Below are 18,406 nucleotides of genomic sequence, written 5' to 3' on the forward strand. Positions count from 1 at the left end.
AAGAGAATTGTTGCTGCTTCCGCTTTAACATAGTCAGAGTAGTCCAGATCTGTCTAAGCAAGGGGTTATCATTCTTCGTATTCTGTTCTATAGCTTGGATAGCACTAATGGAGTCTATATATATATAACACTGTGCAATATGGTTGTTGAGAGTGTAATTTAAAGCTATGTGGATAACACAGAATTCTGCAGTATTGCAGCTACATTCAATAGGGAGTTTCTTGCCTATGGTAATACTGGAAAATAATGCTGTTGCACCAACATGATTGTCAGTTTTAGACCCATCCATGTAGATTGGTGTGTACTCACTGTGCTGAGTTCTCAATGCGGCATGTATTTGGCAGAAGAGCAACAAAACTGGATGACACTTTAAATTTTTGGCTATAGAGGTTGGTAAATTAGGGTTCTAGGTATTTTCACCATAAACACCTTTGCTGCAAGCATTTTTGCTGTAAAAGATAAAATAATGAAAAATAAAAGAGGGACATTAAAAGGACATAATGAAACATGAAAAATTAATAACAAAATTAAATAGACTTTATTGCAAAAAATGAAAATACAAAATATTTAAATATATTTAAAATGTGTGTAGATTCCTGGAAATACTGTGCAAATAACCAATTTTATTTTGTGGATCATACCTAAGCACTTGTCTTCGAAGTCTTTGTTCATAGTATTATAAATTTTTTTGCTTGCTGATTCGTCTCCTCGTTTGGTATCTCACACTTTCTTTTTCGCTAAAATTTCTTCCTTCATTAAGAGAGGCATCAGTTTCCAAATACTAGGATGCATATTTGTAACAGAGCTTTATATTGTGTTGTAAAAGCTTTCTACACTGTTGTTCGTTCTTGGCATATTGTCACACGTCCATTGATAGACGTTCCAAAGTTCTATGGGAAATGTAGGTTTAACTCTGACCTTTTGAGGCCTTTGGCCTCTTTCTCCAATGCAGTGTGTTTCAAAACAAGAAACCAACTCTTGGGGCAAATCATCATCATCTGTCAGCTCGATAAAGCCATCAATAATGTCGCTAACTGGAAGAAATGCTAATGCTGTAATGCATTTAATTTTCATGTTAAATTCGGCATCTGTTTGATAGCACAACTTTTGTCCGATATCAATGATTTTGCGGTAAATGTTTTTTGCCATATGAAACAAACAGCCAGTTATAGTTGTATTGAGGTATATGTTAGAGAAAGCAACAATACTTCCTTTCTCAAAGTCGATCATTAAGTAATTAGGATTTAATGTGGGATATAAGTTCTTTCCGATATAAAAAAAATCTGCTGTAAGTCTCTTCAGATTTTCCTGGAAGTAAAACAAACAATTGAGGGATGCTGCTATTTCTTATTATTATATATAACGTATATATGAGTGATAGTAAATATCTGGACTACATTTAAATGTTCCATTGCATGCCCAGTTCTTATATTTCACCAAATCATCTAAGCCAGATTCTGTGCCAAATACCAAAATTCTGTCTACATCATGTTCTCCACTATCAAATAACAAAATATTTTCACCATTTTCAAGAAACTTATACTCATCAGGAATCATGTAACCACTTCTTTTTTTTTTTGGGATAGGAGGAGCTTGATTCTTCTTTTGCCTCCAACTTCTAATATTGCGTGATAAATTTGGTAAAGACGGCATTATAGAACAAGCTGTTGTATCTAAATTAGCTAAAGAATCGATAATTAATGCTCTTGAAGACTGTTGTGAATTAGTAGCCGCCTCTTTCATATTTGCCATAGCTTGGTAAACTTTTGGTTTTGACAGGTGGGAGGGATAACTGTGCTGAAGGATTTGCAAGCTGATATATGTAGTATATCTATCAAGTTGATATATGTAATTGTTATCATCCACTATTTTAAGACCACCACCCACTCATCACTGTATAGATCATTATGAGGGCTAAGGTTTATATAATATAAAAATGGGAATACTGCGAGAACTTCGTCAATGGAGAAAAGAAACCAAACTGTCAACTGGCTTAAATACACTGTCTGCAAAGGAGGTTGATTCGTCAATGGAGAAATAAAACCAAACTGACTGTCAACCAGTTATTTTATTTTTTAAGGCAAAATTGCCTTACGGTGAAAATGTTATGTGGCGAAAATATAGGACACAGGTACTGGGGGGGGGTGACAGGTATATCTGAATGAAGTTTCTAAGACTCTAAAAAGAAAAGGGGACAGTTAAGTGAATGAAGGTGAAACCTTCATGGTATTAAATGATGCTAAAACTTGGGGGCATGAATTCAAACTAAGGGAGAAGAGTTCAAGATTGGATTGTAAGAAGTATTTCTTTAGTCACTGAGTTGTTAATCACTGAAATAAGTTGTCTCCATAGGAAGGCAAGACTTACAGCTGGGGTAAAATTTAAAGGCTAGCTGGCTGAATCGGCGACTTGAGCCTTGGGATGTTAAGTGCATAGGGCAAAGCGGTGGTCCAGAGCTGGGGAGGCAGGCTAAGTTTGTAGCACTTTTCTGATTAAGTCCCCCAGGAGTGGTGATCGTACTCACTTAGCTAATAGTAAACATTGCATATAGGTTTTTTTTATTTTTTTTATTTTATTTTTTTTTTGTTGTATTTTATTTATTTATTTTTGTTTTATTTTTTATTATTTTTTCTTCATTTTTTTATTGTTGTATTTCCCCCCCCCACTCTATACACCATTGTAAACTTCTCTCTTCTATTTCATGGGAGGTCTATCTCTTCCCCTTATCTTCTATCCAACCTCCCCATCCCTTCCAATCCCCATACTTCAATTCTTATCCCCACTTCCTTTCCCTTGGGGCTCCCAGGCTTGCCTGATAGCCCCAGTAAGAGTCTCAGCTAGAAAGCGAACCCTGGCACGCCTCCTCGTGGCCAAGGTTGGGAGTCAGGGGGCAGGGGACCAGGTGTCCCCTGCCCCCTGGCTGCAAAGTCGCCAGTGCCGACACGCAACATAACAAGACACATACTTACACACCTACATACATAAGGTGTGTAAGTATGTGTATAAGAAGGCTGGGGCAAGTGTATGCCAGCCTTCACCTTTTCAGATGCTACAGCAGCATATAGGGGAAACCTTGGAGACCGCAATTGAAACAAACACACCTTGACACCCACTTGAGAATCCAATACTTGAATGAGAAAACTGGTTTGGTTGTAGAGGGAGATGCAGAGGCCCAGATCTCTGTAGCATAGAGAAGTGGTGGATACACTATGGTTGGAATGTATCTCACCATGGTAGATTTGTCTGTTACATGGTGCAGATGTTGCTTGCATATCCATCTCAGTCTGGCGGCTTTTGTGAGGAGTATGTCAACATGCTGGCCAAAAAGAAGCTTTGGGCCAAATCTGATTCCTAGATCGATGCGATGTTGGACAAGTGGGATGGAGGCTTCATTGAGGGCTGGATAGATTTTTGTTGGCTGTTGCTTTAACGAGAAGATCATGAGTTCTGACTTCTTGGGATTGATATGCAGACCAAATTTATTAAGTTTTTTTATTAAGCAGATTAAGTTCTGGTTTTGCAGTATTAATGCTAGGAAGAGTAGTAAAGAGGAGCTATAAACATACCATTAGAAGACCCACACTTTGGTATCTAGGGTTAAATTTTCCTTTTTGAATTAACTACATGCAACACAGCAAAGGTAATATAGACTCGTGGGAGTTGGTATTACCTTTTGTCTGTATTACCTTTATTGCACAGCATAGCATAGTAACCTAACACACTATGACAAAAGTCTACTATAACAAGCCAGATACTTCAAAAACTTTGCAACATTTTGCTTGTTGTAGTACACTTTTTTACAATACATTAAGTCCCCGACTTATGTAAACCAGAGTTATGTAACTTCAGACTTACGTAATTTTTTTTTTTAATTTTTTTTTTTTTTTTTAGGATTGTAAAATTTAAAACAGTAAAAAAAAATTATAAGCAATCAATAACTATGAATACAGTGTTCACAAATTGCACAAGTGAGATACGGAGTAACAAGCTTAAAAAAAATAGGAATGAAGAGAAGATTCTGAAAATTTATTTATGTTTTTTATATGACTGAAGATTTCAGTGAAGGGGACACGCATTTCACCATAATAATGTAAAAACACACAGAATGCCAGCTATCAGTATTATTGCAAATACAATAAACTTGAGTTTACTACACGTTTATAATGAATTGTGCTAGCAGAAAAGCTCAATAAACTGGAAACTGCAAATTGTTTTTATTGTTTTACAGCAGTGACCTCCAGAAATGTGCTTTAGTAAAATGTGAGCATGTGAGCTCACGTGAGATGATAATAGTGTGTTTCTGCCTTAACCTTGTGAAGTTTATTACAGAAAATTTCATTTTGGCTGTTATCATGGTGCCAACTAAGAGAAAAAGTGACAGTTCCTTTTCTTGGTAGATTTACTAGCGGTACTAGTAAATCTACCAAGAAAAGGAAAGTGATCAATTTGGATCAGCAAATTAAAATAATAAGGATGTATGAAAATGGTCAAACATTAACAAGTATCACACAGAATTTAGATTTGTCAGTGTCAACAGCGAACACAATAATAAACAACAAAGACAGAATACAAGAAGTAGTGAAGGGATCGACACCAATGAAGTCAACTATAATAACCAAGGCTACAAAATACATATAATTTTTTACAGTACAATAACATGCGTTTTTTCTTCCTTTTATGTTTTCTTTTCTTATGTGCCATTCCAGCTACTTCACCACTATCCCCAGATAAAGTTTTTAATTGAACTAATTAAAAATATATAACTATTTTTCTATATATATAACTTATATATAAAAAAAATATAACTAATTAATTGAAAAATATATAACTATTTTTCTTCATTCTTCTGAGGATATTACATAGTTTTTGTAATTTTGGCATATCAGGGATATAGTAAAAATATTTTCTTAGTCATTCCTAAGTTACGTGAAACGCAACTTACATAAGTCCTAGAATATATCTCTTCCATATGTCGGGGACTTACTGTATTGTGTTATATTACTAAGTAATTAGGGATTGAATTAAAAACTATTAATGTGAGTTACACCTATTACTACCTCACATTGAAAGCCATGCTTCTAAATTATAGATATGACTTAGTTGAATGTATAATAAAATAATTAACAGGTTAATGAAATTAATAATGCTAACAAAACATATATAATTGGCTTGAATATTTAGTAAAATAGTTTATTGTGGTGGATTGGTTTACAAAGAAACCCGTGTTTTAAAAGAAATAGTTAATAAGAACTGCAATTTAAAATGGTTTCCAAATAATTTAACCACAACCGCAATCCTTTCAAAGAAACTGGCAACAAATTTTATTGACATTAAACTTACCCAACCTGTTTAATTTTTTCCCTCCAGGATAAAGCAACATTCCCACATGGGATTCATTAAACAAGGCTTTATGGAAAGATAAACAGCCACCAATAAAATTCCAGTTGCATTGCTGAAAGAAATTATTTGAATATTAAGAGAACAGTAAAAAACACACACACACACACACTCACACACACACACACACACACACACACACACACACACACCTATAAATAATCATAAAATATTTTTGAAACTGATTTCAAAACTTTACTTTCTGCTGTATTAAAGCATTCATACCCAGTAAATATCATGGAAACTGTATTAAAGCATTCATACACAGTAAATATTGTGGAAACTGTAAATATCATGAATGTCCATAAAGCATCATTTCTATTTTATGCTGTGACTATTTTTGGAATTCAGTTTAATGCCAACTCTTTTCAAAAACACCACTCTAATGACCTCCAAACCACAAAAGGTTAATTATATTATTATCCTGATTGCATTATTATCATAATTACCATTATACTAATTACTGTCCTCAGTAAGTATAATGGTTTTGCCACTTATTACTCATGGAGAGGTCTGGATTTGAATCCTGCTGGAAACTAGAGGAATTTTTAAAGGCCACTTCAATAAAGGCTATAGTTAGCTAAACTAGAATAACTCATGTTATTTCCAACGTGAGTTATTCTGGATTTTTTAGTCTGCACAACATGCATGTAAATCAGCTTATAAACACACACTTATACAAACATAACACATAAGCTGCATAATATCCTAACACTATATAAATAATAATAACAACCTAATTCATTATTACTATTTTCATGAATAAGTGCATTATTATCAAGAGAGATAACGATGTATTAATTATTACATTATCCTAATAAACACTAAGAAAAACAATACACCTTCTCCAAGCCTGAAATGATTTAATTACTCTGACATCCAATTTTTGTGTCTAAAAAATATTCCAATACAGTAGGACTTTCATTAACTGAGGTCTCTTAACTGAGCCTGCTGGCCAAAGCAAAAAATATGAGGATACAGTACAAACTTTTAAATTGTTCACATGATAGTGTGAAGTCAGCGAACTTTCAGCCAGTGTTCAAACTGGAAAATAGGAACCTGATGTTCAGATTTCAAGACTAATTGGAATAGAATAGAATCATTCATTGCAGTATAAGATATACATCAACATACAAGCAGTTCTCGCTTTACGAGTTCCCGGGTTTACAAGTTTTTTTTTTCCCAAGTATCAAGTATCAACAAAATCGAAAATATGAACATTAATTGCAAAAAATGAATGTTACACATTCATAAATACCGCATTCCAAACCACGTGCATAGCTATACAATACAGGGTACCCCGCTTTACAATATTAATCAGTTCCAGAGACACCATCGTATCGTTAAAATATCGTAATGTGAACCCAATAACACATTGTGTTTTTTGGTAATTTATTTCAAGATCTCGGAAGTTGAAAGTTTTGCTGTATAACTAAGCTATTTATCTCTCTAAAATGTCATTTTTAAGGTCACAAGTGTGACCTTAAGGCCATATAAAAGGTCATGAGCGTGGTTTGTAAATTGTGTTAGTTACTAATTCAAATCATTAAAATGCACTACACTTTCATCGTTATCATATGTTCTATTATAAGAATCAATTTTGAACGCCTTTGTGATATTTTTCTAAAACACATTTCTGGAGGTCACAACCACAAAACAATAAAAACAATTTGCACTTTCCAGTTACTGCAAGCAATTATAAGTGGGCAGTAAACTCGATCTTCTTGCATTTGCAAAAATACTGATAGCTGGAATCGTGTGGTTTTTTTATGTTAATATGGTGAAATATGTTTCCCCTTTACTGAAATCTTCAATCGTATAAAAAACAAATAAATTTTCAGAATCTTCTCTTCATTGCTTTTTTTTTCTTAAAGCTTCGTAAACTTGTTACTCCACGCGAATCGTGTTAGATGCAATTTGTGTGTGCCGTTAAAAAATGCTTATGCATGCAATCGTGAAATTTATAATTAAAAGAGAAGATTATCTTGGAAATAAATGCCTCTTGAAATGTTTCTGAAGACAACTCCTTTTGCAACAAACCAACAAGTGCCGAGCCAATAATGAGTGATCAACGAGTGTGCATTTAGTCGATGATGATGAAGAATAAACATTCTTTAACATTTGTATCGTAAATAATTTCTCTATTATTATAATTTGCTTGATTTTACAGGCTACATTTTCATTTCTTTCGATAAATCAATCATTGTTTAAACAAACTAATTAGCTAGCTAATTTCATTGTTTATAACATAATGAAATTATGTTATAAACAATGAAATAAATTCGTAAATTCCCGCTTCGTAAAATTTACGAGTTTACGAAATAAATTCGTAAACTCGTAAATTCCCGCTTTACGAGCACACACTAGGAATGAATTAACTCAAAGTCGAGAACTACCTGTATATAAGATATATGTTGTGAGTAGTTATCCAGGTGGTTAAAAACTAACTGCTAGTAAGTGACCTACAAATCTGCACATTATGGGTAGGACTAAGACTCACTCCCCTAGAAAAGATATTCTGATTTGTTTTTCCACTCGAGTTATACATACAGCTGATCATCAAAATCAGCACATTTGTTAGGTCTGTAATATACCGCTATTCCAAGACCTGTTACTGTTCTGCTCCTTATATAACTGTAGACTTACTCAATTTTATCCTGATGTCCCCCATCAAATGGATATACTCTTCTTGAATCTGCAATTTCTGATCAGAAAGAAGACCCTTTTCTCCTTCTATCAATGTCTGTCTTGTGCACATTGTACTTAACATATTCAAATTCTGCATTCAATATATGAGAATGGCACTGAGTTTCTATTATTCCTATTCTGTTGGCTTAACCAATAATTTTAAATTCATCAGATGTATTAACTATACTTCAAACATTATACAAATATATAAGATGTTTGTATAATAATATTAATGTGTCTTTTTATGCTTTTTGTAACCTTAACACAGCCCATGCTTATTGCAGCACTGTCTCCAGCAATTTTTGAAATGGATTTTATATTATCATTGGCATTCACTGAAGTTCAGTAATTTCCCTATTCTCCCATGTCTTATAACCACTTCCACCTTCATTGTTAGTTTTATAATAACCCTGTGGGCCCTGTCTCCATTCCCTACAAGTTTCTCTAAGTCCCAATGGAAATCAAATCACCATATTTGCAGGAATATTTGCTATGCAACAAAATTGAATCGCCATATTTGCAGGAATACTTGCTATGTGTTATCATGGCAAAATATTCCTTGGCAGGAATATTTTTCCATGATAACACATAGCAAATATTCCTGCACCTTTTCCAGGGAAAAGTTGTTTGAGTGTATCCCATTTCTACAAAAACAGTCTGTTATTTAAATAAGTGAAGGACATGCTGAGAAAAATTCTACTCCACGAGCCTTGTACAATCTCTCTGTGCTGAAACTAATACAAGTTCTTACTATGAACTCTCTCCTATCGTGCTTGAACAAAATTACAGACAGTGTCCTAAGCTGAAGCAGTGTCCTAACCTCATGATTATAAACTAAGACTACAGATTACCTATGCATAATGTCATTAGTAACTGTGTGCATAGCAACATAACCACCTACACTTTTGTGAAATGCATTCAATAAATAAACAGAAGTGTTTTTATATCTGTATACTCTTTAATGTAACTAATTATATTATGGTCTTCAACATTTTAAGATTTTAGCAGGTACCAGTAAAATGCTGAGGTTGTCCTGTGTTCAAAAAATGGATTGATTCATATGATTTAGCCAGCTCTTACATTTTTATTCCTCCACTCTACTCTGAAGTATGCTAGTTCTCACTAGTCATGTGTGTATATACACAAACACATACATATATGTAATAATACGTTAAAGCTAATAAGTTTATTTAGTTGTGGACTCTTATAATCTTAATTCATCATTGGCCATGTTAAGTGCAGCATGCAACAATAACAAATGTAAAACTGCCTGGCACTGATTATACAATAAAATCTCATTAATACAAACTCAGTTTATACAAAGTACTCGTTTATATGAAGCACATACCATTCCCTGCTAAAGGATAAGCTTTTCTATGTAAATATATTCGTTTATTACAAAATTCGGTTAATATGTATTACAAAGTTCTTTTTCCACCCTATGAAAAATAAATATTGTCATTTTGTATGTTTAATACAAATCTTGGCAGAGCGACCCGATTATTGCCCCCAGCCTACTTCCCGAAGGATGGCACTGACTTGTTAGAAATTAGTTTTGTGTAAACAAAAGCAGTTTATGGAAAGTACAACGTGAAGTGCACTCTGAAAATCATCTTTCTGAAGGATGAGTTGTTAATTTAACAAAAGAATAAAAAGTTTTTCTAGGCTGTTTACATGCACTCCCTCGCTCTCCACGAGAATAAGGACAGCTGCAATTGTTACCCCAGTTCAAAGAGTCTTTTGCTATCATATACAGAAATCTATTTTTTGTGCCATTTTATCTGAGCTGATGTCTTTTCAGAACTTGTGTCTTTAAATTAATTTAAAATGTGTTTATATTAAATCTTATCTAGCAGTGTTATGGTGACAAAACGTAGACAGACAGAATTAAGCCTGGAAATTAAACTAAAAATTATATAAGAGGTGATATGATGGAAAGAAGCAAAATGGACATTGCAAAGGAATATAACATCCCTTTACCTACTTTATCTACAATACTGAAAAACAGGAAACGAAATCATGATGCAAATCACAAGGAGCTTGAAACAAAACTTTTCAAGTGGTACCAACAAATGCGTGCATCTAATTTGCTAATATCAGGTCCGATTTTGCAAGAAAAGGCAAATTATCTAGCTCAGCAACATGGGATTAGCAACTTCAAATGCAGCAGTGGCTGGCTCCAAAGATTTAAAGAGAAGAATAGCTTGGTTTCACAAAATGTTTGCAGTAAGTCTATATTAGTCGACAAAGAAATGGCTACAGACTGGTTGTGTTCTGTACAATCCATCCTTGAAAAATATGAGGCAAAGGATATTTTTAACCTTGACATTTGCTGTTTGAGGAGAGTCTTGTCATGGTGGAAAATTAAGTAAACAAAGACTCACTGTTCTGTTATGCTGCAATTCAGATGGCAGTACAAAACTACACCCACTTGTGATTGGTGTTTTCCAAGCCAAGATGTTTTAAAGCAGTTAACTAACTTCCCTGTGATTATGAGGCCAATTGAAGTGCTTTACGTTCAAAATTTTTCAGTCTTGGTTATCAAAATTGGATAGAAGAATGGCTTCAGAAAAAAGGAACATTTTGATGATTCTAGACCATTGTACAGCACATTCTGCCGAGACACTTAAGTTGACAAATATGTGGCTGTTGTTTTTATCCCCCAATACCACCAGCTTAATGCAACCATTGGATCAAGGCATTATTTATAACCTCGAGAGAGCATATAGAGCCCACCTGATAAGGTAATTGATCTACAACATAGGAGGGAACAATTTTCAGCCAAATTGGAATGTTTTGGATGCTATCCGTAATCTTGTTATTGCTTGGGAAAGAATTACATCAAGTGTAATAATCAACTGCTTCAGAAAGAGTGGCTTTAGAGAGAACATCATTGAAAAACATGGTCCAGCAGACGAATGTGATAGCAACAGTGAGGAATGGAGGAATTTGAAGGAACATATGGATTTTGTTGGTGAATTTGAAGAGTTTGTGAAGATGAATGATGAAGTTGCTACCACTGCAACGCCAACCAGAAGAGCTGCTGGGTACGAAACAAAATGATGATGTTTTTGTTACCAGTGAGAGCGAAAGTGAAGAAGCGCGCACACTGCCATCTAAAAAAGATGTCCAATATGCATTGAACATAATAGAGAAACAACTACTGCATTTGATAACATCTGTGCTGTAGTTAAAAATGTATTTAGGACAAAAACTGTGCAAACAACATTGGATTCTTTCTTTAAATTAGATTAATTTATTAAAAAGTTAATGGTTTGTATTGTCTCCTTTCATATTAAGATTGTAATTCTTTTTACTGTGATACTAAAATATTGTATATATCAAAATATATACTGTACAATATTTTCATTTCTGTTAATGTTGCTTTTCTCTTAGTTTATCTTACAAATAAAATAAAATCTTTAAAAAATATGTTATTCCTATTACTGTATTGTTAGACAAGGCTTTTGTTTTTATATTATTTATTATTAATTTAATTTTGATATTATTATTATTTATTATTATTAGATATACAGTATGTACCAAAAAAAAAAAAAAAAAAAGGTAAAATTTTGACACTTTTGGGGGACCTCGTTATTACAAAATGTGAAAATTTAGGTCCCTTGAACTTTGTATTAACAAGATTCCACTGTATTGTTACTATATAATTAAGGCAATCCTTGGTTTTTTGGGCTGATAAAATATGGAGGAGAAAAAAACTCATCTTAGTTTCAGGTAAATACAATAATGCCTACATTTTTTATTTTCATAATAAAAGATAAACAATTTAAGACAAAAAAAATTAGCAACTTACAGGAACTGGGATTTCTTCTGGCAAAATTTCTGCTAGATCAACCAAACTTCTTGGAAAGGAAACCTGTTCATCTATTTTTTCTGATTCTAGTTGTGAAACTTTTTCACGCAAGTTCGAAACAGTTTTTTGAAATCGGCCTCCCTAAAATAATAGAAATTAATTAATTAAATATTAATATAAAAATAAAAAATATCAAGGTGACAAAGCATATTATGTATATATAAACCTGGAATCACAAAAAAAATAATTAGAATTTGGTTAAGCTCAAGCATACTTGTGGTATGCCCAGGAATTTCATAGGGCATTTTTTTTTTTATGCGAACCCCAAACACGAGAGGTATTAGAACCTATAGTACTTAGTACCGTGCTTGGGTTGGAGGTTGAGAAGATGAAAGAAGATATTTGTTGACATTGAACTTCTGTAGATTGTAATTTTCAGGAAATTACGTATGAAGGAAGGTTGTTCCAGAAAACGGCAGTTGAATGAATAAATGAGGAAGATGAAAAGTTGGTTCTGTGGGTTTGAAGTTGGACAGTAAATGGATGTTGGCTGGTGGTGGCACGTGTTCGGACTGTTTTGAAAGAGAGGGAGGGAATTATAGAAGCCAATTTACAAGAACAGTGCCCATGGAAGTATCTGTAGAAGAGGCATGCAGCAGAAACAGTGCGTCTATGAGAAAGCGAGTGGAGAGACTCTGTCAGAGATGAATCATTAATTAACCTAACTGCCCTCTTCTGAATGGAATCTAGAAGCCTGAGAGAGGTTTTGGGGGCACCACCCCAGATGTGGGAACAATATTCCATGGCAGGGTGGATTTGCGATTTATACAGAGTGAGCAACTGTTTGGAAGAAAAGTAACACCGAGAGCGAAATAGAAAACCAAGTTTTTTAGATGCAGAGGAAGCAATATTTGTAATGTGCTTGTGCCAAGAGAGATTAGAAGTCAGGGTAATCCCCAAAACAGATATATCATTTTGCCTAGAAATCGGAGTGAAATCGGAGTAAGACAAGACTGAGTTTTAGAAGGGTTGAAATCAACTAAGTTGGCTTTGCCCCACTGGAGAATTACCTGAAGATCGGCATTTAAGGAATTGGTAGCAGATTTTCGAGAAGTTGAAGCTGATTGAGCAGGACAAGGTTTCTCAAAATGGAAAGTTGAATGCAATGTGCTATCATCAACAAAACTATGGATAGGATTTCCAGTCAATGGAAGAAGGTCATTGATATACAAGAGGAAAAGAGTGGGGGAAAGAACTGAACCTTGGGAGACACCGGCATTAGAGGAGAAGTTAGAAGACAGAGAGCCATTTACAATCACCCTCAGCAAGCGATCAGAGAGAAAACTGGATAACCAATTACTAAAAACAGTTGGCAAACCATAAGATGGAAGTTTGTTTAGAAGACCATTATGCCAAACACGATCAAAAGCCTTTGAGATGTCAAGAGCAACTACTTGTGTTTCACCGAACCTTTCCATTGAATTAGTCCATAAATGGGTAACATAAGCCAGAATATCACCAGTGGATCGACACTGACGGAATCCATACTGGCGATCGTTGATCAGATGGAAGGTTTCTAGGTAGTTTAAAAGTTGGCGGTTAATCTCTCCATTACTTTAGAAAGAGTAGAAGTAATTGCAATGGGATGATAACTGGATGGGAGGGATTTGTCACCCTTTTTTTAGGAACTGGCTGGATATGAGCAAATTTCCAAGCAGAAGGAAAAACACCTTTGGAATAAGAAAGTGAAAAAAGGAGGCAAAGAATAGGAGTAACTTCAGGAGCACAGGTTTTGAGAACAAGTGGAGAAATACCATCAGGACCTGGAGCTTTCTTAGCATCAAGATTCATCAAAATCCTTCTGAATCCTTTTGACGGAAGACCACAGGAAGCATTGAATGGAGCGTGTTGGGAATGGTGGGAGGTGTTTTACCAAGATCATTAATACATAAGCTGGAAGAAAAATGGGATGCTAGCAGGTCAGCTTTATCCTTGGCTGAAGTGACAACAGAACCATCTGCTTTGGACAGAGGTGGGAGCAGAGATGGGCAAAAGTTGCGGCCAATAGCTTTGGCAAGAGACCGGAATGCTCGGCTACCATTAGGGCAAGAAGCAAGTTTTCTACTCTTAGCCTGTTCAAACTCTAGTTTGGACTGATTAATAACTGCTTTTCAGTTGTTGCGAGCTTTAGTGTAGACAGAAAATGAAACTGAAGAATTAGAAACAAGCCAATTACGATATGCAACATTCTTCTCTTGGACAGCCTTAGCACATTTATTGGAAAACCAAGGTTTAGATAAAGGACGAGATTTTAAAGAGGAGTGTGAGATAAAGGAATCCATTCCTGCAAGAATAATATCACTGACACGATCTGAGCAAACGTTGACATCAGAAGTTTTGAAACAGTAATCCGAACAAGGAAAAGAAGAAAAGAAGTCTCGCAGGTCATCCCATTTTGCATTCTTGTAATGCCAAACAACACAAGGTTGGGAATAGCCATGAGATAGAGGTTCCATTGGAGAAGAGACAATCACCAAGTTGTGATCTGAAGTGCCTAAAGGACCTCTCACTTCAACCGTGTACTTAGAAGGGTTGTTTGTGAGAAAAATATCAAGCATATTGGCTGTATGATTAGGATTGTCCGGTATTCTTGTAGGTAAATGAACAATCTGTGCTAGGTCATTAGTAATTGCAAAAGCCTCAGCATCTCGACCTGCTGGGTCTGTGTGATTAGAAAACGGAAGCCAGCTGGAGTTGCGAACATTAAAATCACCAAGGAAAATTACCTCATTGTTAGGAAAGTTGGACTGGAGAAAGTCAAGTTGCAAAGAGAGGAAGTCAAAGAGCTTCAAGTGATTAGTGGAGTTAGGAGAACAGTAGAGAGAACAGGTGAATTTGACACAATGAGGTAGAGAGGTTTTAAGCCAGAGAAGATCAAAGAGAGTAGATTCCAAATTGATTCGAGTATATTCCAAGTCTCTGACAGGGAATATCAGAACGGACATATGCACTGGTACCACCTTTGAGGCGAAAGGAATCATACAGCGAATAATTTGGGCATCTGAGATGAGCAGTAGTTGAATCAACTGAATTGAGATTCTGTCAGAAAAAATACATGGGGTTTGGCAGACTGCAAGTGGAAATGGACATTGTTGTGATTAGAATTGAGACCACGTATATTTGTGAAATGAATTAGGAAGTCCTTGGGAGGTTTAGATCTTTTCGCAGATAAGCTTGCTCTATTAGTTTGACAATTCATGGTGTATTCAATAGTAAGAAAAAGTGGGTGGGACATGTTGTATGAAGTAATGAAATTTTTGGATATGGCGTACATGTGGTAAGAATATACCCAGATCCTTGATATAACGTGCCCTCGACAATGCTCCCCACATATACACTACTCGGATTCCCTCCAGTCACTATCTGGCAGAGTAGAGGTAGCAAGATTATACACTAGCTGATCCTGAAGCCTCCTAGAAAGTTACCAATAGGTTCGGTCCGGTGTACTAACTAGCGGCCAGCCTGTGAACACCGTTTTAGAGCTGTACCCTCGAAATGTAAGGAATATTGGATCTCGCCACGACGTTCATCATAAACTTCAAATGTCATCAATCATACTGCATGATGGAAGGGATGGGGGAAGGGTTGACCGGTACTTAGCTCTAGAGACTAAACATGGGTTCCACCACTTCAAACCTCCAATAAGCAAAGTGGTGGTATTTCACCGGTTGATGAGAGTCATCTACCACCTAGTACTGCCTAGTAACATAGAGGGGCGACATTCCTCCATGTGGTGTGGGTGCCACACCTCGACCCCTGTTTACGTTGGTTTCCTCGCTACGGCTAACAAAATTTTGATATGGCATTTTCTCTCGCCTCATATAAAGTTATTCAGGTTGTTAGGCATGTTAAACAGATTATGAGAAGCCCTCAGCTAACAGCAATAAGAATAGGAATTTTCTTTCTAATTCTAACAGTAAAAGGATAGAAATCAACCATACTGGCCCACTTGATATCAACAGTAACAGTATTGTTGATACTGAACTGGTTACATATTTCATGTTCACATGTTTTTAAACTTAAGAATACCAGAGGCTTAGATAATACTAACAGGGAGTTAATTATACTACAGGAAAGAACAAAAGAGATAAGCAAATGTTTAGCTATTATCATAAGAACATCCTTGGATTCAGGCAAAGTTCCTATAGAATGTAGATATGCAACCATCTCTCCTATTCACAAAGGATGTAATACAGTAACATCTGACATGAAGGGAATTATAATGGAATCACACCATGTCTTTATTAAGGGAAGATTATGTCTGTTTCTTATCTAATTAGACTATGAAGTTGCTACTAACAAATTAGATGCAAAGAATTATTTTGGTGTCATTTACTTATGTGCATGATTATTTTATAAACTGGAGCAACATGCCATTAAGAGCAAGTTACTATTATTGATAAAGGGATGATTAAATGGTGGGTAGGAGCAGAAAGTAATTATAAATGGGCACTGCTTTGCATGGACCACTTTAATGAGTGGGATCCGACATCGTTAGGTGCTGAACTCCTTACTATTTGTAAAATTTATTAATGATATTGATATATGGGAGCTTCTCTGAATCTAAGGCCTCCAAATTTTTTCCTGATCATATAATGGTGCATGTAAAATGTAGTGGTGTCAGGTGAAATTCTAAATATGCTATGTTTTTGAATCTGCCATTATCCTTCCAAGTTCATCACCGCATGACAGGTAGCAGAGATGTAGTAGTCTGTGAAAATGAAGGTGCACTGATGTGCATATGAAGCAGTAGTGATTGCAAAAAATGGTGAGATTCACCTATGTTTGAAGAACATTTATAAGGTCAAGCTAGTTGATGTGAGCACAGTTAGGTATGGTGGATTAGTTATGTCATTCTTTAGATTGGTGTAACATTGGGAGTGGGGGGACCCTCAAGGACTGGTCCTTGGACTATTGTTTCTCATTTTCATAAATGACATTGATGAAGGGATAGAAGGCGTGATGTCGAAGTTTGCAGATGACAGATTGGCAGAGTTGTTAATGATTACTGCTGAGCAGCGCTCCTTCAAGATGACTTGAACAGACTTCAAAGATGGCAGCTATGTTTTAATGCTGCTAAATGCAAGGTCTTATACTTGGGGAATAGCAACCCACAAATAAATTATACATTTGGTATACATTTGGACTGAATTAAAAATAGTGGAGAAGAAAAGGGATCTGGGAGTTACAATATGGACAGATGTGAAGTTTTCTGAGCAGTGTAGGCAGGCACCAGCCGGGAAAGCCCATGGTGTCCTATCGATGATTTATCAAACATTATCCTCTAAAGACAGAGAGGTCATAATCTCACTGTATAGGACAATCGTGGGACTGCATTTGGAGTGCTGTGTTCAGGTATGGAGACCTCATCTGAAAAACGTAAACTTGAAAGGGTCCAAAGATGAGCAACTTGAATGATCAGATCAACAAAAGGAGGACGTATGAGGAAAGACTTCGATTATGTGACTTGGCAGCCATGCACCTTAGAGGTGACCTGATTGAGGTTTACAGGGCTCTGAGAGGGATTAGTAAAATGAATGAAGGTGGAGTTCTCACTGTCATAAAGAATTCCAGAACTCGGGATCATAAATTCAAATTACAGGTTTTGAGTTTTAGATTAGATTGTGGGAAGTTTTCTTTTAGCAGGTGAGCCATTGATGGGTGGAACAAGCTGTCCTCACAGGTAGTTGAGGCTGACAGTTTGAATAAATTCAAAGGTCAACTGGATAGTTACTTGTGTGAAGAGGGAAGCATATAATTTGCATTTCTTATCTACTTGTTTTTTATTTATTTACTTTTTGTTGTTTTTTTGCCAGTGCAGCAAAAGCCTGTGGCTTCCTTGCACTATAATGGCAAATACTATTACTATTACTCGGGATCATAAATTCAAATTACAGGTTTTGAGTTTTAGATTAGATTGTGGGAAGTTTTCTTTTAGCAGGTGAGCCATTGATGGGTGGAACAAGCTGTCCTCACAGGTAGTTGAGGCTGACAGTTTGAATAAATTCAAAGGTCAACTGGATAGTTACTTGTGTGAAGAGGGAAGCATATAATTTGCATTTCTTATCTACTTGTTTTTTATTTATTTACTTTTTGTTGTTTTTTGCCAGTGCAGCAAAAGCCTGTGGCTTCCTTGCACTATAATGGCAAATACTATTACTATTACTAGTGATGATAGTAGCAGTTTGCCAAGGTCTAGGATTCTCACAAGCACAGTGGCAGTGGAAAATTAGAAGAGAGTGGATAAACTGATTTGTAAAGACTGACACATTAAGACCTGGGAAATGCATACAAGAGGGGGAATGGGCTTTAATGCATTGAAAACAATTCTGGACAATGTGAGATATAGGAAATTGTTGTTTGTTATTTGGTTTTTAGGAGCATTAGCAACTAAGGCCATATTGCTCCGGGATATGCAGTGGTCATTCCCTGACCTTTCCGCATCCT

The 18,406-nt window shown here is 35.6% G+C and overlaps 1 protein-coding gene across 1 annotated transcript in view; it reads right to left on the reverse strand.

Moving 5' to 3' along the window:
* LOC150091599 (uncharacterized) overlaps nt 1–18,406 on the reverse strand; it is a 118,593-nt gene that overhangs the window by 62,940 nt on the left and 37,247 nt on the right. The window contains exons 3-4 of the mRNA XM_090384815.1: nt 11,900–12,040; nt 5,341–5,452 (exon numbers count right to left, since the gene is read on the reverse strand). Of these exons, the coding sequence (XP_090240941.1) occupies nt 5,341–5,452; nt 11,900–12,040 (253 nt within the window). The remainder of the gene's footprint in view (nt 1–5,340; nt 5,453–11,899; nt 12,041–18,406) is intronic.

Source organism: Mastigoproctus giganteus, chromosome 1 (genome assembly GCF_048544385.1).
Source record: "Mastigoproctus giganteus isolate SK-2022 chromosome 1, ASM4854438v1, whole genome shotgun sequence".
Lineage (NCBI taxonomy): Eukaryota > Metazoa > Arthropoda > Arachnida > Uropygi > Thelyphonidae > Mastigoproctus > Mastigoproctus giganteus.